Source organism: Spermophilus citellus, assembly GCF_964194105.1.
Source record: "Spermophilus citellus genome assembly, chromosome: 9".
NCBI lineage: Eukaryota > Metazoa > Chordata > Mammalia > Rodentia > Sciuridae > Spermophilus > Spermophilus citellus.
Window position 1 is genome coordinate 59,651,971 of NC_138191.1, and position 21,941 is coordinate 59,673,911.

At 39.5% G+C, this 21,941-nt stretch overlaps 1 protein-coding gene across 6 annotated transcripts in view; it reads left to right on the forward strand.

Moving 5' to 3' along the window:
- The window catches only part of TGFBR3 (transforming growth factor beta receptor 3), a 194,417-nt gene that overhangs the window by 146,291 nt on the left and 26,185 nt on the right, over positions 1-21,941 (forward strand). For all 6 annotated transcript variants that reach the window (XM_081307666.1, XM_081307667.1, XM_081307669.1 and 3 more), the window contains 9 exons: positions 455-623; positions 2,296-2,443; positions 7,517-7,706; positions 10,127-10,461; positions 10,850-11,002; positions 13,352-13,489; positions 13,669-13,827; positions 18,311-18,610; positions 20,994-21,111. In XM_081307666.1, the coding sequence (XP_081163792.1) occupies positions 455-623; positions 2,296-2,443; positions 7,517-7,706; positions 10,127-10,461; positions 10,850-11,002; positions 13,352-13,489; positions 13,669-13,827; positions 18,311-18,610; positions 20,994-21,111 (1,710 nt within the window). The remainder of the gene's footprint in view (positions 1-454; positions 624-2,295; positions 2,444-7,516; positions 7,707-10,126; positions 10,462-10,849; positions 11,003-13,351; positions 13,490-13,668; positions 13,828-18,310; positions 18,611-20,993; positions 21,112-21,941) is intronic.

Below are 21,941 nucleotides of genomic sequence, written 5' to 3' on the forward strand. Positions count from 1 at the left end.
GATTGAGGAAGGAGCTGAGGGTCTTAGCCTTGTGTACATCAGGATGGGCTACGGAGCTTTTCAAAATAGAAAGGTGCCAGGGCACCACCTTGATGCTCTGAATCAGATTCCCAGGGATGGGAACTAAAGCTGGATTCTGACACACACCACAGTTTGAAGACCATTCCAGTGAAAGGAACTCAAACGCAGGCCAGAGGAAAGGTACTAGGAAAAGAAAGGAAAGGATTTAGATTAAAAAGAGGCCACTAGGGTTGTTCAGTGGGAGGACACTGGTGACCTTAGTGATAGGCATTCCAGAACAGTGGTTGAGAAGGTCACAGGCTAAGATCCTTCTTTTTGTCTTGTGGTTCCTGGTGTCATGCACTGGCTCAGTCTCACTATCACCTTTTTCCTTTGATTCTGGTTACAGGTGGCTCAGTGGTTTGACAGATCACCTTGTATTCTTTACTTTCAGATCAAGTGTTCCCTCCCACATGCAATATAGGGAAGAATTTTCTCTCACTCAATTACCTTGCTGAGTACCTTCAGCCCAAAGCTGCAGAAGGTTGTGTGATGTCCAGCCAGCCCCAGGATAAAGAAGTGCACATCATTGAGTTAATCACCCCCAACTCTAACCCTTACAGGTGAGCAAATGTGTGTGTGTGTGTTCTGAACTGTGGAGAGGTGAGAGTAAAGGTCTTTCCTTACTTGAGGTAGAGAGCGGTGCAGGCCTCCCAATGCAGGAGGGAGGGATCCATCTGTGCTTCAGGTGTGGGTCCCAGCAGTTTTAAAGAGGAAGTAAGGACACAGTGGTGTCAATTTATATTCTACATCTGTCTTCAGGTGCCATATATTCCAGATAAGTTCCTGAAGCCTGTTCTAAATTTCTGAGCATTAATTATAAGACACAATCACTCTTCCTCTATCATGATCCCCATTGACTGAGGTTATCTCTGTTGAGAAAATTACAAAAATGTGTCTTATTAACATAATTATCATTTTGGTAAAATTCTGTTTTTAATAAAGTTCTGTTCATAGTGTCTGCACTGAGAGCTGTTTCCTTAAAGCTCCGTACATGTATGTTTTGGGAGGGGCTTTCATGATGATTTGCCCAGAATCTATTAGATATAGCTTGCCTCTCTCCTGTGTTCTCGCCACCTCCCCCCAACTCCTTCCTGGACCAGAAATTTGACCCTCCCTATTGAGAATAATTAGAGAAGTTTTTAAAAGAAAGAAAAAGGAAACAAAAATAGTTCCTTCTCCCACTCTAGCCTGTATTTCTTTTGGGTTCATGACTCAAAAATTTAAAGATACTTGTAGTGGGATTTCAAAGTTAAAATTATAACAAGTTTTGATTTCAAAAGTGAATAAATTACAGATCAATTTTGGTAATATCCCATTCTGTTCCACATGAAGAATTTGGTGGAAAATTAAAAAGGATATAGAAGCACTCTCGCAAATTTGCTTAGATATTAAGCCCAAGGCTACATTTGAGTATACCATGCCTTTAAGCCCTTTATGCGTTACAAGTATATAAAACCAAGACAAGGACTCTCCACTTAAATTCAGAATGATAGAGATGTTATTGTTTAGTAATTTTTTTCTTTTATACTGAATTCTTAAAAGTTTGGGTTGCATTCATCAGTGTTCTAGCAATCCCTTGGTTGACCATCTGTTTTGTTTTGTTTTGTTTTTAATAACTATGTCCAGAAGTTTGGGAAAATAAATGCAGATCTGATTCTTACCAATTCTTAATGGCTTGAGCAAAACTTATATAAGGCAAGAAATTCTCCAGTCTTTTACCTCTTATTTTATTCTGAAGTTTCCTATTTCTTTTTTCTTTTTTTTCTTTACCACCATGACTTCCTCCTCCCTGCCACCAGCTGTTCCCGTCACTGAACTGCCACCCACTTCTGGTTTTGAAGGACTTTGAGCATATAGCCTAGTTGGAAAGTTGCACATTGAAGGTGTTCAAGGTTGAAGAAGCAACAGTTCTTCTTCAAAAGTAAACTTCTCTGGTTCGTTCAAGTCCATTTCAAACAGTGGCTGCATTAAGTAACCGCCTCGTTTTGCTCCGAAAAGAAGAGAAAATTTGAGTGACTAATTTTCAGCAGGCTTTGTGTTTCTATTGTTATGTAAAACCATTTTGTTATGTGTGCAATAACAATCTGTTTTGCACATGTCATTTGCCTGGGATCAACTCCAGCTTTTTAATCAACTGGCCAGACACTAGAAACATGAAGACTTGGAAGAGAGGAGATAGTTGCAACTTTCTGGCATTTTGGTCCTAACTTTGCCTTTGTTTTCCATTAACAGTGCTTTCCAGGTGGATATAATAATTGACATAAGACCTTCTCGAGAGGATCCTGAGGTGGTCAAAAATCTCATCTTGATCTTGAAGTGCAAAAAGTCTGTCAACTGGGTGATCAAATCTTTTGATGTTAAGGGAAACCTGAAAGTGATTGTAAGTTGGTTGCACATTTGTCTTGATGAATGGCAGTAATTTAAAATGTGCCTATGCATGTTATTTTTGTAAAGGTTCTGACTCGTTGGACTCTCTAAGTTCTCTCAGTTATTTTTTACTTTACAAAATAGGCTGCTTCTTGGCTTCTTCTGATAAGGGTGATCAGTGGTGGTGATTAAAATGGGCCTCTCAGGGCAAGACAGATCTGGGTTTGAGTCCTGGGTGTTCCATTTATAAACTGACCTTGGACAAGTCCCTTAGCTTTTCTGAACTTCACTTGCCTCATTTGTGAAATTCCTGAAATGTACTAGAACGCTTCTCACTCATAGTGTGTCAGTATTATGATCCCGAATATCAGCTTTTACTTTGGGATTAAGTACTTAGGTAAGATATGGGAAATTAGGCTGACCCCAAGTCACATTATAGATGTTTTGGGGTTAATTGTGTGGTTTTGGCACAACATTTTGCTTGCTTCTAGCTCTTAGGGACCTGCAAGTATGCCTATTTCTTATGCATTTTATTTTATGAAGGTCATACATAAACCTAAGAGGCTTAGCTGGTTGGCATAAGGTGAAATAGCAGCTAGTTTCCTAAAAAGTTGAATGTTGAAGTCTGGTGAAATAAATCTCATCTCAGATATCATTAGGGGAATAACTATTTGGCAGAATATGGGACTGATTCATACTGAAAATTAAAGAAAAATCCTTCTCCCCATTTTTGACTTTTTTAGCACCTCTTTTGTAGGCTCCAATTTTTATGCATTGTCTTTTTAAAAAAGTAGACCCATTTCTCTTTCTGTACCTGTATTGTATCCTTTGGAGTGGGTTTTGTTTTCCATATTTTGGGAGAGGGCTGTCTTTGGTTTTGGTGTTAGTCACTTGTGGCACTTTCTGTGTCTTCAGCTGTGGGCAAAGCCAGCGGTTCCCTAGGCAACGCCATGTAACCGCACTCACTGGAGGCAGCGTGCAAAGCCAAGAGCACACACATCTTATTTTTAAGTAATTGTTCTTGGTTCCTGTGGGTTTTAAAACTTTTTTCTTAAAGCTTCAGAGTAATGACCCATCGTGTGTAACAGTGATAAATTAATTTGGCGTCCAGTGCAAAGCCCGGCTGTGATTTTCTGAAGTTGCAGATATTTTGATTGCCCTTCTCTGGCTTGGCATGAGGGGTGTTGGTGACCTGGGATGTCTGTTACTTTTGCTGCTTGGCACATGAGCCAAATGTTTTTAATTTCAGAATAACAAAAACAGGAAAGGGAATCATGCTTTGAAAGGCAAAAAACATACGGTACATTTTAATTCCCTGCTGGAGTTCTTGTGTAAATATTCTTTCAGGCCTGACCCTTCAATGGCTCTTTCCCTGAGTTTGTGTGCCTGGTCCCTGGCAGTTCTGGAGTTCACTTTGAATGTCCCCATCTCTCATATGAATCAGAAAGTCTAGAAATGAGATCGCTCATCCCAAGCAAGATCTGTTTATATTCCTCTCCTTGGCTGTACTCCTATTGCAGGCCAATTTTGGACAATGCATGACAACATTACTAAACAATTAGGTAATGTTTCATTATGTTCTTTTCTATTCTCCCAGTTTCATGCTTTGTGATTTCCTAACTCCCCTAACTTCAGATGTGAATTCTGACTGCTGTAGGTGAAAGGTACCTGCTAATACAAAGGTTTAAATTCCTGCTTAGAAAGGGAGGCATGCTCATAGAGACCCTGTTTTTCTGTTAAGACAGCATGGTAGAGTGGAAAGATTCCTGGCTCAGGGCTGGACAGGACTGGATTGAAATCCCATCTCTAATTGTCATTACTCCCAGTAGATGTTGGGCAGCCTAAATGAGCATCGAGTCTGTTCACCTGTAAATTGGATATAATAGCACTCACCTTGACAGTTATGGTGCGGTTTAGCTGAGTTTATTCATTTGTTTTTTCACTCACTCACTCACTCACTCACTCACTCATCCAAATGGCAAGTATTTGTGAAGGACCTACCTACAGGATATTTTCTCTAAAGACTGGGCATGCTGCATGCACATCTCGAGCTCTCAGCTACATGTGCTACTTAATCTGCAAATCTCAGGTTCTCCTTTTCTAACAAGGGAATAGCAGCTTCTCTCCCCTTATATCTTGGAGGAAAATTAGAGAATACATTTAAGGCTCCTAGCACAGTGTCTGGCATAAAGGGTATGTGGGGAGGTGTTCATCTTCCTTCAGTAAAAAATTTATTTAAGAGCGTGTCTATAGGAACAATCAGGGTACTTCTCTAAACAAGGGAAAACAAAGAAAAATGTTCACCAAAAGAATTGTAAGGAATTGTAATTGTGGGGTAAACTTGAAGAGCCCCATGGGTGTGGCTTATGCCTGTTTGTTGGAGGTCGGGGTATGGGCCAAATGCACTCTCCAAATGGCAAAATGGTCAAAAGAGATGCAAAGGGTTTTGCTGAGAGAGAATGGGAACCCTGAAAGTGTCCGCTTGCCAGGTCCAGATCTGGCTCTTTCCTCAAGTCCCTTATGGACAATGGTCCCCTATAGACAATACATAATCACTTCTAGAGCAGGAGAAACCCCCAGGATGTAAGAATGGATGGAGGAATCTTATTAGAATTTTTCTCTTATACTGTTTCATGTGGTCTCAGGACTTCCAGGTTGGTGATGACCAACTTATTCTTAGAAAAGATATTTTTTAAACCTCAGTGAGAATATGCACTGCATCCTCTGGCCCACTCCTCCCTACACCTTCTGTTCTGATGCTAATGTGACAGGGATGGGGCAGGAACTTTAGACTCTTCCTAGCTCATCATCTTTCATGAAGATGTGGCTGGGAAAGATGGTGGTGGTATTTGGAGACCCCCTTAAACACTCCTATTGGGGAGTAGCTCCACTAAGGTTGAAAAAAGCCTAGGGATTCCCAGAAATACAGGGTGAGGAATTTACCCAGTGCTGAGAATCATCTTGCCTGTCATTGTCCCAAGCCTTGCTGCCTCACAAATGTGTTGATAGACCCTTTTAAATTCCGAGCCATAATTGATATGAGGTATACTGACATCTTCCAGATTTAATGTTGAAAGGTGTAAACAGATTACTCCATAATGGTTCAAAAGGACAGGTGGCAGCTATGATGAGAGTATTCGGGAAATACAATATTTCCTCAGCTGTCCAGTGACATGAAAGACTAGGGCAGATGAGGCCAACCAGTATTGTTTAGGCCAAGGTTGTGATTCCCGCCAATCAAAACAACCTGCTACTTTGAAAGGCTGGAAGGAGCTGAGCCTAAGAAACCACTGTTGACTAAACGAGGAAAAAGTTCTAAGAACAAATCGGATCCTTCTTTACTTCATTTTAATTTTATTTATTTATTTATTTCCTTTTCCTTTTCTTTCCTCTTTCTCTTCCTCCAACTTCTCCTTTCTCTCTTTCTTTTTAACCTTGTTTTCCCATAAGGAGTTTTCTTTTAATTAGGGCAAGAGCTAAACCATTCTAAATCTATGAAACTGAGTTTAGGAATGGGGGCTGCAGAACTTGGTTAAAACTCCACCTGGTTCCTCTGTGAGCAGTGGTTGTGACTGGTCAGTTTGGCTGATTTCCCTTGGATAAGCACTTTGGTTAATAGAGAAATATATCGGGTGAGATGCTTTAAGCTTTAATTGAAATCTATGTGTCTTCAGCCAAACTCCCACAACCAAAGAGGCCAAGAGAACTTAGAGCCTGTGAATCTTTTATGGTTTTACAGTGGGAAAGGATTAATATTTAGTCATGTTCGGGGCAAACAGAATGGGAAGCAAATGAGGAATTTAGGAAAAATGCTGCATATATGCAGGAGAAAATCATTGGGCATGGAAATTAAAGTGATTTTTATTCAGCATGAAAATGGCATAATCTGCAGGCTGGAAGGACTTTGCAGCCTGGTTGGAGCAGTTGTTCAAAATGTGCCTTCCCACTGGGGTCCCTCTCCAAGCACTCAGCTTCCTTCCCTCTGACAAGGTCACTGCTATAAGAGTCAGCAGGTGACATTGACATTTACCTTCTATGACCTGGTTACTCAGAGTACATTTATATCTGTTATTTTAGTTTTTTTACTGATTGCCCAGTAAAAGCAAATTTTATGACCTCCTTGTCTTACTGTATAAAATATTGTTTTTTAGAGGAGTGATGACCTTAATTAGTATTTTAGGATATAAAATGTAAACATAGTTAAGAGAATTGGCAAATGCATACAATTACAGAATTGCTAAATTAATCATAAACAATAGATGAAATATGAACATTGGTTGTTTCGCCATGTGGAATTTAATTGTTTATAAAGTTAGGATCAAGTCCACACTGAATTGGCAGATTGTGTCATCTTTCGTTTAAAATTGGGGATACAAGAAGTAGAAGCACAGACATTTGTGGGCAACATAATGTGCAAGTATACTTTATACATACTTTTAAATAAAAATAAAAAAGGAAAGTTTGGCATAAACTTTTGGGATTGTGTTTTAATAATGTAAACATTGGAGCTAGGCATGGTGGCATACATCTATAATTCCAGTGTCTCTGGAGACTGAGTCAGAAGGATTGCAAGTTTGAGGCCAGCCTCAGTAACTCAGTGAGTCCCTGTCTCAAAATAAAAAAATAAAAATGGACGATAATGTAGTTCAGTGGTAAAGTGAGCCTGGGTTCAATATCCAGCACCTCCCCCACCCAGCCTAATGTGATCATTGGGTTGGGGATGTCGCTCATGCCTAGCGTGCTCAAGTTTCTGGGTTTCATCCCCATTAATTATAATGATGATGATGATAATATAAACATTAAATTAGTTTTATGGTAACAGATTAGGTATATTTAGTATGTAGCTACTTAGCTGTTAGGTTATTTTTATTGATATAAACCATCTAAAATAATGTGATCACATAGTATGAATACATGTCTCTCTTTATCTGCTATTAAAGGTTATATCAATGTTCTTAGCCCAAGGAAAATAGAGATCAAAAGAATAAATAATCCCTCAAATACAACCCAGAATCTATTTAATTATTATTATTTAAAGCACTGTTTCATTTTAGACTCATGATTGAAAATTTGCTATTATCTTTAGGCTCCCAATAGTATTGGCTTTGGTAAAGAAGGTGAAAGATCTATGACAATGACCAAATCAATAAGAGATGACATTCCTTCCACCCAAGAGAACCTGTTGAAGTGGGCTTTGGACAATGGCTATAGTCCAGTAACATCATACACACTGGCTCCTGTGGCTAATAGATTTCATCTTAGGCTTGAAAACAATGGTAAGAATGATTTTTGTTGTTGTTGTTTTAAAAATGTTATCCAATTGAAGCTTTCCAGTGAGGAACTCTCACTTCTGCTTGAATGGTGTTGTTTTTCTTTTGCACATTTAAACAGTTCCTTTGACTACTTTCTTCTATAAGACTTAAAATTATGTAGAATTGCAAAAAAAATTATTTGGTGAAACTATAACACAGATTTTCTTAACCTAGAGTTTACTGCATGTCGGTGACTTTTGTTGGGAATAAATTAGAGCCTGTGTTCTTCTCTTGGGGAAATCTGAGGCTGAGAATTCAAAGGGGTTAGGGCTGCAGACAAGTCTGTGGCCTGTAGTCTTGGCTGTATCTTGTAAAAGAAAGGTTATGAGGACTCCTGCTTGGGCTTTCTTATGCAGGAGTTGCCACCTCAATATGATGGAGTAGAAAGCAGAGGCTCCACAAGTTCTTGAGTTTCCAGAGGCTTATAGTTAGAATGACTCAAACCCCAACTCTTGTGATCTCCAGACCTCTTTCTCATTGTGTAGTACCACTACTGAGTGCAGTGCCACTAGAACAGAGGTTACAAATGTGGGATCAAGTCCCAGATCTTCTTTTTTGCGGGGACAAGTTGCTTCACCTCTGAGTCTCAGATTCCTTTTCAGTAATGAGGGGAGATTATAGCATGGATCTTACAGTTGTTATGGAGATATTATATTAACATACAAGTCAAAAACCCTCCAAAGCTATGACTGCCGTTGGACCTATTCAGCTGTAGCATGCTTTTCAAAAGGATTGTATTGAAGCAGAGTTGATGCCAATCAGTCATGGTCACATTCAACTTCCAGTGACATGGGTTTGACCTTAAGCACCCACGGGTTGGCTTTAGATTGTAATTGTAGAAAGACTGGGGAAACTTTTTATTTTTCTTTTAAATTATTGAAAATATGACAGAATGCTGAGCATTACTTGCATGAAAATACCTCTTCCTTCAAAGAAATAACTGTATCTAAGCAGCTCTTTACCCTTTGGGAATTATGATTTTAAAGTCAGGGTACCCAAATACCTTCTAGAGTGTAGCAGTCAAAAAGAAGGCAGTAAAATAATTTTTAAATGCCAGTATTGGGAGTGGAGGTGTAACTCAGTGGTAGCACACTTGCCTAATGTGTTTGAGACCCTAGTGCCGACATAAATAAACAAATAAACAAATAAATATTAATATCATGTCAAGAAATCTTTTGAGGAACTATTCAAAAGATTTCTAGATCCAGGGAAAGTATTTTAATGGCATTTGTGTAGAATATATTGCCCTACATAACTTACTCTAGTCAGACTTTTATAACTTGTAGGAACTTAGAAGTCATCTACCATAATGGTTCTCAATCTTAGGGAGTCTAAAACATATTAATAATTGTGCCCTGGAAAGGATATAGAGAAAAAAGAACAGTTTTACATTATTGGTGGGATTGTTAATTAGTATAACCACTAAGGAAATCATATGGAGGCTCCTCAAAAGACTAGACATGGAACTACCATACGACCCAGCTATACCACTCCTTGGTATTTATCTATCCTAAAGAATTAAAGTCATCATACTACAGTGATTCATGCATACCCATGTTTATAGCATCACAATTCACAATAGCCAAACTATGGAACCAGCCTAGGTGTCCATCAACAGATGAATGGATATATACACAATGGAATTTTATTCAGCCACATAGAGAAATGAAATTATGTCATCGGCAGGAAAATGGATGGAACTAGAGACCATTATGTTTAACAATTGTAAGTCAAACTCAGAAGGTCAAAGCTTGTATGTTTTCTCTCATATGTAGAAGCTGGAGAGGAAAAAGGAAAAGAAAGGTGGAGGCTGGAATCTCATGAAAATTAAAGGGGAGTCAGTAGAGGAAAAGGACTAAGGGGTGGGAGATGGAAAGTGCTGGGAAGTGATATTGGCCAAATTATATTGTTATATTATGTGCATGTATGAATATGTAACAATAAATTCCATCATTAAGTATAATTATAGTGCACCAATTATTTAAAAAGTAGAAAAAAAATTATTTCCTACCCCAGAGTCTTGAGTTTTAATTGGCTTGGGGTACAACCTGGGCAGTGAGGATTTTTTTTTTTTTGAAATCTCTAAGAGAGATTTTAATATGCAGCCAACATTGAGGACCATGAATATGACCCAACCCCTTAATTTTAAAAATTGAGAACTGAGACACAGAGAAGCAAGCCATTTGCATAAAACCACTCAGCTAATTAGATACCAAGACTAGAATTCAGGCTTATAGACTCCTAATCACTTTTATACATTGCTTGTTAAATGTGCATTTACACCTGCCAATTCTGTGCTAATTCCTCCAGTTCTGCTTCTAATGATGATGGTTGTGGCCTAGCATCACACACCAATGATGTTTTGCCTTCTTCTGTCACCACAGAGGAGATGAGAGACGAGGAAGTCCATACCATTCCTCCTGAGCTACGGATTCTCCTGGACCCTGGCTCCTTGCCTGCCCCAGATAAACCACCCTTCCGGGGTGGGGGAGGCCGAAATGGAGGTCTCCCCTTTCCTTTCCCTGATATCTCCAGGAGAGGCCGGAAGGAAGGGGGAGAAGATAGAATCCCCCATCCAAGGGACTCTGTCATCCCCAGCATACAACTGTTTCCTGGTCCCAGAGAGCCAGAAGAGGTGCAGGGGAGCATGGGTGTTGCCCTGTCAGTCAGATGTGACAATGAAAAGATGACTGTGGCTGTAGAAAAAGATTCTTTCCAGGTTAGTACAGTCTCTTAAGGGAGAGGCCAACCTCCTTCCCCATTTTACCCTAGTCTGTGTTTATTATTTCCTTCTAGCTTTCTTGCTTTTGAATTCTGGACACTTAATGCTGTTTTCTCTGTTGGATGGACCCACTTTCTCTTGTCTTCGATTCTTACCTGGTTTCTATTGTTCTCAGTGAGGGTGGGGTGGGGACAGTGGAGTTCCAGATCCTTATGTGTCAATATTTTGCTATTGAATTTCCAAGGCCAGCAATCACAGTCCTTGGGCTGTTGACAGGTGGTCAGCTGGGAAGAGGTAAGTGGGGAGACCAGGCAGCATGTGTGAACTGTGTGTGGCAGCACTACCTGTGAGCCCCCCATTATGCCTTTGTTGGTTGTTGTTTCAGGCCAACGGCTACTCAGGGATGGAGCTCACCCTTCGGGATTCTTCCTGCAAGGCCAAGATGAATGATACCCACTTCATTTTGGAGTCTCCGCTGAATGGCTGTGGTACTTGGCACCGGCGGTCAGCCCCTGATGGTGTGGTTTACTATAACTCTGTGAGTGTTCTCCAGAACAAAGCTTTGTCCTTTGTGAAAGCACTTTTGGGCATTACTTTAAAATTCATCTTAATGTTTCTATGGAAATTAGGGGGGACCTGAGTAAAGCCATATATTAGTTCTCAACAAAATGGGATGCACTTTGACCCTGATCTCTGTTTCATTTGCTTTGTTGGTGAGTCTTTGGGAGTTGGAAGACCCTGTTTCCTCATCTGGTATTGTGATGATCTCATCCACTCCTTCCTTCCATCTCCTGATGGAGGGTTCATTGGCAAGTGATTGTGACTTCTCTCTATGGCCAAGCTGCAGGTCCAAATGGCCTGGGACAAAATCCAAGGCTTTGGGCTATGTGTAAACAGCTCTAACCAGGTGTATGGTCTCTCTGGTCTCATTTGAGTCTTGTCCAGAGTGAGAGGTCTTCACTCTGTCTCATAAATAACGATCAGAGAGAGAATTTAAAATCTGAAAAGGACCTTTAGGTAATTATTAAATCTTTCTCTCTCCACCTCTAAAAAAACCCCCCAAATTGAAGAAAATTTCCTTTGAAAGTACCTGGAGAAGGATTCCACTGATAGCCCCCATTGATAATCCATTGCAATAACTAAATTTCACTTCCCAGAAAAAAATCTTTCTTGTGACTATCTAAATCTTTTCAGATTAAACCTGTTCTCTTGGAGATGGAGACTAGGCAGTGAATAGAAAAAGAATTTGTAGATGAAATCCCCAAAAAACTTCAAAGTGCTGATTTTAGAGTTTGGATTGTACTTTTCATGTTAAAAATGAGGCTCAGAAGTCCCCTTGTCTACCTCTGATGCAGTGTGTGTCTGTGGGCTCCAACCACCTACTCCAGTGTTGACGTGGGATGGGGTGACTGACTGTGGCTGCTGGTTCTTGCCACTGCTTGTCAACAGATAAATTTGACCCAACCAGGAGGAGGCTAGAGATCACATGCTGTGGTCATTGTGGTTCATATGGGGAGTGGCTCTCCTGTGGGCCCAAGTTTATTGTTCCTTAAAGAACCTAGGATCTTGCAACTGGAAAGAATCCTCAGATGATCTCATTCAATTTCCTTATTTCACAGGTGAGGAAATTAAACTCCTGGGAGTTAAAAAAACTTGTTTAGGTTCAAGGGACTAGTTAATGGCAGAGTCAGAACTGAATTCTTTCATCCACTAATCTTCATATCTTCATAACAGGTTGACCTAGCTAATCTCCCTTTGTTACCCAAATAACTAATTTATTAACCTTTGACTTTCCTACTAATTATGACACTAGTTTTCTTGGAATTATCCACTTTCTCCTTAGATACTGGCTGGCATACATTACTGCTAGACTTGACTTGGGCATTTTAAAACTGGTTTCCAAGTTAACATCAATAAAAGTGTGTGATGATCTGCCTGTTAAGGCAAAAAGGTGTCTTTTCCTTCAGGAAAGAAAGGCATATCATTATTTTTATTTTCTTTGTGATGATATTCTGGGTAAGCAACATCCTGGACATTTATTTCAGTTGCCTCAATACTTTCTTTTGAGAACCTGGCAAAAAGAGAGTCAATTTTCCCTCATTCTCTTCCCTTCAGTGTATATTTTAACTGTTTGTTCCAGTTATAACTATTTATAGTAATGTTACTATATGTTTTTGTTTTGTATCAATTTCAGAATTTTTATGTGTGTTTGTGGAGCCATAATCCTTGGGTAAATTTTTTTTAATCTTATTAAGAACTAACCTAGGAACAATAATTTCAACCAATGTTAAGATAGATTGACTTGGACTAGAACATATTTTTTTCTGTACCCAGATACTATACAGAAAAATACTAGGGGAGAAATGAGCAAAAGAGTAGTATAAAGAAAAGAGGAGGAGACTGTCTCCAGTGTAAACATTAGGTCCTTTGTTTCTATCTCAATCTAGGCTTTCCACAACGTTTGAAGGGTAATAATAACTAAAGCTCCTGACAATATTCAGCTTTTAGCATTTCTTAGAGATCAAATATAAAGACCTATAAGGAGAAGCTTTCCTTACAATAAGACAGGCCTGTTGACAGCCCTTTTAACTCCGATTCAGTGTCTAGGGTCTTCCCACTATTTGAAATAATTGTTATTTATTCAATGTATGTAAAATGAATCTGTATTTTTCACAAGTTAATTAGTTCAGGTCTTAACTTGGACCTGCATTGGGCTTCTCCTTATTATTTATCAAAGGTGAAATCCTTAAAAGTTTGGAGATTTTTTTTTATATTAAAGTCAGGTTTTCAATTTGCATCTGAATTGCCACATGGTGTTCACAGAACCTGATGCACTGGTTTGGTGGTTTTTTTTTTAAACAATGGCTGTGCTTTCTTTGTCTTTTAGGTTGTGATACAGGTTCCATCCCCTGGGGATAGTAGTGGTTGGTCAGATGGCTATGAAGATTTGGAATCAGGTGATAATGGATTTCCTGGTGATATGGATGAAGGAGATGCTTCTCTGTTGAGCCGACCTGAAATCTCAGTATGTGTTGGTTGTAGTATTTAATTTGTGGAGAATGTTGTCCATTTGGTTGATTTTCTTTGGGGACTGTTAGACAATAAGATTGTATGTCACAAAGTTCATATAACTAGGAGGGGCTTCATCCTTTATGTGATTTTGATTTATCCTTATCTCTGTTTTGTTTTGTTTTGTTTTTCTAGTTTAATTGCAGCCTGAGGCAGCTGGGGAATCCCACTAGTTTTCAGGACCAGCCCAATGGAAACATCACTTTCAACATGGAGCTATACAACACTGACCTGTTTCTGGTGCCCTCCCAGGGGGTCTTCTCTGTGGCAGAGAATGGGCACATTTTTGTTGAGGTGAGACCGAAATATTATCCTCAAGCTTTCAGCTTAGTGCTGAATTGCCGTTCATGGGATATTAGCACCCTATATGGGCCTCTTCCTGTGCCTCCTCACAGCCTGTAGCTCTGGGTAAAGGCTTGGCTGAGAAAACACTTCCAGGGTACTTTCTGAACAAAGTGAGATATCTCAAAATCTCATATATTATGTGAAAGGAGAGAGAGCGACTTTTTAATATCTATTATTATTATTATTTTAATGTACCAAGGGTTGAGCCCAGGGGCACTTGAGCCCTGAGCCACATCCCTAAGCCTTTCTATTTTTTAAATTTTGAGTAGGGTCTTGCTAAGTTGCTTTAGGGCCTTGCTAAATCGCTGGGACTGGCTTTGAACTTTCAGTTCTTCTTTCTCTACCTCATAAGTCACTGGGATTACAGGCATGACCCACCATGCCTGGCGCTTTTTTTTTTTTTTCTTTATAATGCTTCTTTCAGTGCATTCTAGTTATACACAATAGTGGGGTTCATATTGGCATAATCATATATGCATGGAAGAAGAGAAAATCTAATAGGTGAATGTTTTTAAAAAAAATGGGCAGGGCATGAATTCTACTAATAAAACCTTATGTTTGCTTTGATCTTAAACTTAGTATATTTGGAGCCGTAGTTTAGTAGTTGCCACGTCAGAGTTAACCATGTAATATTTCAAACAACCTCACATATTATCTTTTAAATTACACTCACCTTTCATTTTAGTGCAGGGTATCAAACCCAGGGCCTCACGCATGACAGACAAGTGCTCTATCATTGAACCACAACTCCAGCCCCTTACATTCACTTTTAAGCAAAATGCTCAGTGCTATCATATCTCATGAAAATTGTTTTTTTGGGAGGTGGGGATGTGGCCCAGTGTTAGAACACTTGCTTAGCATGTGTGACATCTTAGGTTCAGTACCTGCACCACCAACAACAAAAATAAAAAATACAGAAAGAAAAGAAGATAAGTTTTTCTAAGTCATTATCTAAGTATTTGTTTAAATTTATTAAAAATGTTTACTATATAAAACAGTGATGATCATGTATAGCACAAATCTGGACTATAGAATATTAGATAGTAATAATGAAAGTAATAATGAAAAAGTGACAGCTAACATTTATTGCTGATTTATGATGTGCCAAATACTGTTGTATTATAGTAATTAACTCTTCGGAGCAATCTTGTGAGAAGGGACTAATAATGGTTGTATCTCATGGATGAAAGAGTTGAGGAACAAACTTGTCCAAGTTCACACAACTAGTACCCAGTAGAATTCAGATTCAGAGTTCTCTGCCAGGCCATGTGGCTGCATGTCCTCTAGACACTGCTGTCATTTATCCTCAAAGTGCCATTTGAAAGAGAAGAAAATATGAAGTCTCATCAATGCAAACATCCGGGTTCACAGATTGGATTCTAAAGACAAATCACATGGCACCAGACTGTCCTCTATTCCTGTACCCTGGGCACAACCTGGTCTTACAGGGAAGTTGGCATCTGACAAACTGGCTTTGGTGCTAAGCTGCAAGCTGGTGTTCTACTTCACTGTGAGTGAGAAGGGAGGAGTGAGAAGCTTAAGGGGTCGAAATAGGATACTTCCATATGTTAAAAGTGACTTCAGTGCACATATTTCTGTTTTGGAAAGACTAACAACTTTCACATCTGCACTGGCTCTGGGACGGAGCCCTCTGGCTCTGGATGTTGTTTTCCTTGATCATATGGATTCTGCCTCTCCTCTTTAACTCCCTGTTTGGAGAGTGCTTCTCTTTCTAGGGTACACTTCTTTCAAGACTGGGGAAAATTCACTGCTTTCTACATGCTGTTCCTAATCATAGATTTTCCCTAATCCAAGATTGCCGTCATCCTCTGGCTGCACAATCCACATATGCAGTTGGTCAATGACTCCCTGTTGTGCTGTGGATTTTAGGGGTGCTGCTCAACTGCAGTTTGTTCTTTTCCAAATGTGTGCCTGGCTTTGCTAATTTATGGCATTGTTGGTTTATGCTGATCAGTGGCTAATCTTCTTTGTGTATCTTGCCCTGGATATTTTGGGATTTTTCCTCTGCCGTGCTGGCTTACTTGAAATGTATTATTGGTAAGGTTTTTTTTTCCCTCAGTCTTGTTTTTCTATTCTTTTCAAATATCATCTATACATTTCAAACTTAAATTTGGTAAAAAGTGAACTATATCTTTTTGCTACCATTTTAAATATAAAACACATTGAAAATTTGGGGGATGGGGAAATTTTATAAACTATTTTTTCTTAGTTGATTTAAAATACCTAAAATAGGAGAGAGAATCTGTAAATGTTTAGGTAAATTAGGATAGCAAACAGGCATGCCTTGTCTTTGTTTCCAATTTGGACTCCACTGCTGGTAGGAAAATTTTTTACTTAGGTTAAGTAAGACTTAATAAATCATTGATTTGACCTAAAGAACAAATTCCCAGTTTTTTCTCCTAGCCATCTTTCTTATCCCTTCCTAGAATCCTCTGTTTTCTCTAACCACAGGTCCTAACTTTAACCTAAGACATTATTTTGCCACCTCGTCTCTGGATAATTGTTGGTAATATAATGGCAGTTTTTCATTTGGTTCTTTTGTCTTGGAGAATTAAAACAACAACAACTGTTTATAACACCCAAAATTTAAATCTAGAATTATACTGCTAAAGATGGATGGTATTTATTAACTCTCTGGGAGCTGTGTTGTTTGCATATAACTTTGCTAATTCTCACAATAACTATATCTTGTATGTGTCCTTGTAGGTAAGGAAACTTTAAATCTTGGTATATTTGAGAACAGAAGAGCATGTGATTTTCTTGGACATGTCTCATTTCACAGCCTGTATTCTCATTTCTGGTCTATCTTAGAGTAAAAGACTTACTGATAATGTTTTTTCCCTTCCAAGAAAAAAAAATAATGGGATCCCCTAGATATTCTGCCATTACATACTTTCTTTGAGAGAAAGAAAAGATGTGATGTTCCTTTGCTACACATTTTTGCATTGTGAGTTCTGAGTTCATGTTAAAGGACACGTTACTAGTAGGATATACGTAATTTACCATCTTTCCAAAGTAGAATATCTTGTTCTATAGAATATCTTGTTGCAAAGATAAGGAAGTTGAAATATCACCAAGTGTCACCATAAGCTGCGGTATCATAATCATATTCATTAGCATCCTCCTGCTCCTCATCATCTATTTGTTGAGTGCCTCATGGTTAACCATGCAGGCATCTTTCACAATAGTGCTGTGGATTCAGAGCTCCATGCAATGTCAGGGGTTTCCCCTGGGTATCTCAGAATGGAAAGTTTGTTTATATCTTCATGTCTTTTGAAAGGATTCTGGGGCTACTGGCCTGGGGGTGAGGACTAACTTTATTTAAAAGTGTTTAAGTTTATTTTGATCCTAAATTTAGTTAAGGAATGAGGCATGGAAGGGGGAGGGCAGTCCACGCCATGATCCATGTGTCACCAAATGGAGAATTCAGTCTGTTCTAGGGATTTTAGCTGAGTTCAGGATAGTTGATGTTTGAATTCTGTTTACACTTCGCTAAACACTACTTCCTGTTTCTAAAGAAAAGAACCTTAACAAGATTTGGACATGGCCCATACAAATGTTTTGTAAGAAGGAAGTGTAAATGAATTGGAAATGTTTCCAGATTAGATTTCCCTTAAAATACCCCTGGGCTTAAAGAGTGAAGGGAGAGTACTTGGCAAGGCTGGTTTGGTCCTGTGAGCAGCTGGGACACTTTGCCAGGTCCATGATGGCCACCAGATTGCACTGTCCCTGACATCCAGCATCAGAGCTCAGCTCTGCCTGCTCACAGACTAAGCAGGAGCTCAGATGAATCTGTTATAATGTTTTAGGTTTGATCTGACTTGTGGTTTAGGTTTTTTTTTTTTTTTTTCCTTTTTGGTGATATGCGGGGGATTGAACCCAGGGCCTTGTGCATGTGAGGCAAACACTCTACCAACTGAGCTATATCCCCAGCCCCCTGATTTATGGTTTAGAAACTCAGTCTTCCCTGCAAAGTTAGGGATTCTGCCTCTGTGTCCTACCTTTTGAGCAAGTTTTTAAAAAGAGCTTGTTCTGTAAGCAAAACACTATTATTATGGCTTTGCTGTAGGTGTTTTACTTATTTTGGACAATTCACTTCAGCGCATGGTGTGCTTTTATTTTTATCACTCAGAGGACTTAAGGGGGCGTTGAAGAGACTTATTCATCTTGCATTTGAAACTTCCAGGCTGGCATTTGAACTAAATCACTGTCATCATCCATATCAAATTTAAGTGGAAAATACTTTTCTTCAATGAGCATATGTTACTTTTGTAGTTAGAAGTCTATGCATATGTTATGAAAATAAAGTAATGTCTCATCTGAAGGGCTAGGTCAGCATGCTATTCTTGTGCCCTCAAGTAAAAGCAAGATGCTAACTTGTTTCTGAATTGATTTTTCTGATCTTTTGTAGGTATCGGTCACTAAGGCTGACCACGAACTGGGATTTGCCATCCAAACATGCTTTATCTCTCCATATTCGAACCCTGACAGAATGTCTGATTATACCATCATTGAGAACATCTGTCCTAAAGATGAGTCTGTGAAATTCTACAGCCCCAAGAGAGTGCACTTTCCTATCCCACAAGCTGAGATGGATAAGAAGCGATTCAGTTTTGTCTTTAAGCCCATGTTCAATACCTCACTGCTCTTCCTACAATGTGAACTGACGTTATGTACCAAGAAAGAGAAGGACCCCCAGAAGTTGCCTAAGGTTAGTGGGCTTTCATCCATCTAGACCGCTACTTTGACATTTTTAGGTGATGCAGTGACCTACTGGGTAAGTTTAATCCCCAGTTATCGCAGGTTGAGGCTTTTGGTTTTGGAATTGCCCAATTGAAGTAATAAAGTCAGGGTGAGCAGGGAGCTGTGAGTTTTATGGAGTCTTAGAGAATAAATCCTGACAGTATGATTTTTTTCTTTCTTTCCTTCCATGTGTGCTACTTAGTATTACCTTACAAGTGATAAATCAGGACTATTTTCCACTGAGGGAGAGATCTGGCTTTATCTCTGCAGGTCAGATTGTGTGCAGTGTGCAGTGCCAGAAGTACAGGGAGCCGAAAGGACAAGTTCAGCATGAGGATTAATTTTTCCAAGTCCCGTTGAGACTTGGATTGCAATTGCTTTTTTGACCTTCTCTGTGTGAGTTAGAAGGTTGACTGGTTTCAGGAAGATTTCTAAGGGAAACTAACAACTATTTTACTCTTTCTCAGTTTCACATCAGTTCATCATGTTTGCCTCATATTGCTCCCTGTATTGAACCACTACATTCTGTTGCCATAACAGAAATCAGAGCCCTTTGGCCTCACTGGAATGGCTCATGCAGCGCTCTACTAAATTTATGATGATGCCTCGTTAGGTCAGCCTTGTGCGTGAAAGGTGTCTTCTCTTGTAGTTTCGTTTCTGCATCCTGCTGTGATGATGTATAATTTCCAATGTGTATTTATTCCATAGATACCACACAGTGTAAATTAGCTTCTCATCCTTTGTACTCACATATCAATTGATATCTCCATGGTTAAGAATCAAGCTGTATCATTAGTAATGCATATATGGAATTCTCTCAATATATAGGCCATAGGAAATAGGTTTAGAAGAGGTAAAATTATCATTATCAAATAGATTGCCATTGATCTGAATCCCTTGCACTATTATATTTCTCTGGGAATTCGTTTCTTTAAGAATTTATGAAAATTCTATATATGATGTCTATATATGAAATGTCTATATGTGAAAACAGAAAATCTGATGATAATCATTAGGGACACATATAAGGTGACTTAATATCAATTTTTTTGCTTTTGGAAGCATGGATACTTTAGGCTGGTGGGTATTTACTTTCCAGTGGCCATCAAGATTGGGGCTTAGTGGATGGTGTAGAGAGCCATGGGGAGCTCGGTGCTTAGCTGTGGGACCCAGTCACTTCCTGGAGGCAGAAGGATAACTTTTAGGAGTTGGGTATTTAGGAGAGGAGGATGGCAGTTTTTAGGGATCTTTGTTGGTGACTGGCTGTTACTTCTTTCTGGAACAGCTTTGTGGTGTGTCAATCTATGAAAATTAATTCTAATATTTCCTTCCAGAACTCTCCATGGAGAGTTCTGAGTCCCAAGTTCTGATCACATGATGGGATATGATCCTGAATTTCAAGTCACTGTTTACTTTCAAGGTAGGGAATAGTGGAAAGGGCATGGGAAGAGAGAAGAAAAGCCTGCTGCACTCAGGGGACTTTAAGCAAGTCTCTCAGCCCCTCAGATCCTTTATGTCCTCATCTGTAAGCTGGGATAATAATACCTGGCTTCCCTCTGGTTAGAAGAACAGGTGAGACAGTAGCTGTGATGCAGCAGAGGTTTAAGATGAGCTGTTACCACTATCTTCCCATTTGAGTCCTTAAAATAGCTACAAGTGGCTGATCTCATGGTCCACACACCTGGGTGCCTCTCCTTAGAACCTGCATTTTAGAATATTAAAAGCAGGTGATCCTGGGCTTGGAGGCTTAGCTCAGTGGTAAAGCATGTACAAGGTCCTGGATTCAATGCCCTGTAATCCCCTCTTTTCAAAAAGCAGATGACCCTGGAAAGTTTGATTTTGCAGTGCCTATATCAGGATTTTGAAAAAAAAATCAAACAAACTTAATAATACTATTATCTTTTTAGATAACAAATGTAAAATCTGTCAACCACATGATGCAATATATGAAGTTTCCCACAATCACAAATCACAATCATTTATCACAACTGTTATCACAAGCCATCTCTATGAAGCCAACTGGATGAAGGGCCAGCATTCATCATACAGTTCCCCTATTTTTCAAACTAACTCTAAAACTTTGGGTTGTTTTTCAGGAAGAAGGGGTGGGGATGATAATATTTATAAGCCATCTAGTGATGTTTGCATCTTCCAGGGCAGCTGAAAATATAGTGGGACTGCCTTAATATCTCCCTGATTATTTAGGGTTCTTGAAAAACACACAAATCTCCTGTTTTTCCATGGTAAACAGCTGTGAGCTGTCTGATAAGGGGCTACAGAGCAACTGTGCAGGCTGGGCTGGCAAAGGCACTTTCGAGTGACCTCTGACTGCTTGCTCTTCCTGCCTGTAGTGCATACCTCCTGATGAAGCCTGCACCTCCCTGGATGCCTCCATGATTTGGGCCATGATGCAGAATAAGAAGACATTCACCAAGCCCCTGGCAGTGGTCCACCAAGCAGAACCTAAAGGTACGTATTAGGGGCTCAGTCAGAGAATAGGGGCCCAAAGGATACTCCTAAAACTATTCAATACTATGAAGTTCAGTTTTATTCAAGAGATAAGTTAAGGACCTATTAGTAACTTTAGAAAGGGATTCTTTTCCAAAGAGTCTTTTCCTCAGCTAGTTCTCCTACTGCCATTGTGATTAAGTTGTAATACATTTACAAAGTATGTCTTCTTTCAAAAATTAGATCACTATTCTTCTTGTTAGATCTCATTAGATCACTCTTGCTTCCTTGTGGTATGGAACAAGTGGTGTTCTGGGACTAGCACCCAGTCTATAGCCCATCTCTCCATGATCCATGGCTAGTGGTGGTGCTGGCTACAAGCTAATATGATACTTTGGCAAAATTGCAGATGCCTTTGAGAGAGCATTGCGTCTGCTAACCTTGTTCATATTGAGGGTCACAGTAGGAAGATGATGGAGAACCACCACCCCAAATGCATTTTATAATTCAGTTTTTATAACTTTATACAATCAAATTTGTTGCCCAAATCTAAGAGTCCCTCTTCTTACACATCAGGAACCTTCAGCAAGCCGCATCTTCTAGAGAAAAAGATATGCCTTGAGGGGGTGGCACCAGTAAATGGGAGGACAGGCAGGGCAGAGCCAGACTTGATGTAAATCAGGCCAGCTGGACCAGCAGAGAAGCAGAGCTGGGCCCTAAGAGGATGTCAGGAATGGAGATGAGGCCCTGTGGATTGTGAAGGGAGCATCTGACAGGGGCTACATTGCAGCTCCAGGGGGCACAAACAAGCGTGAGCACATCAGGCAGCTGTCAACATCTGAGGGGTGGAA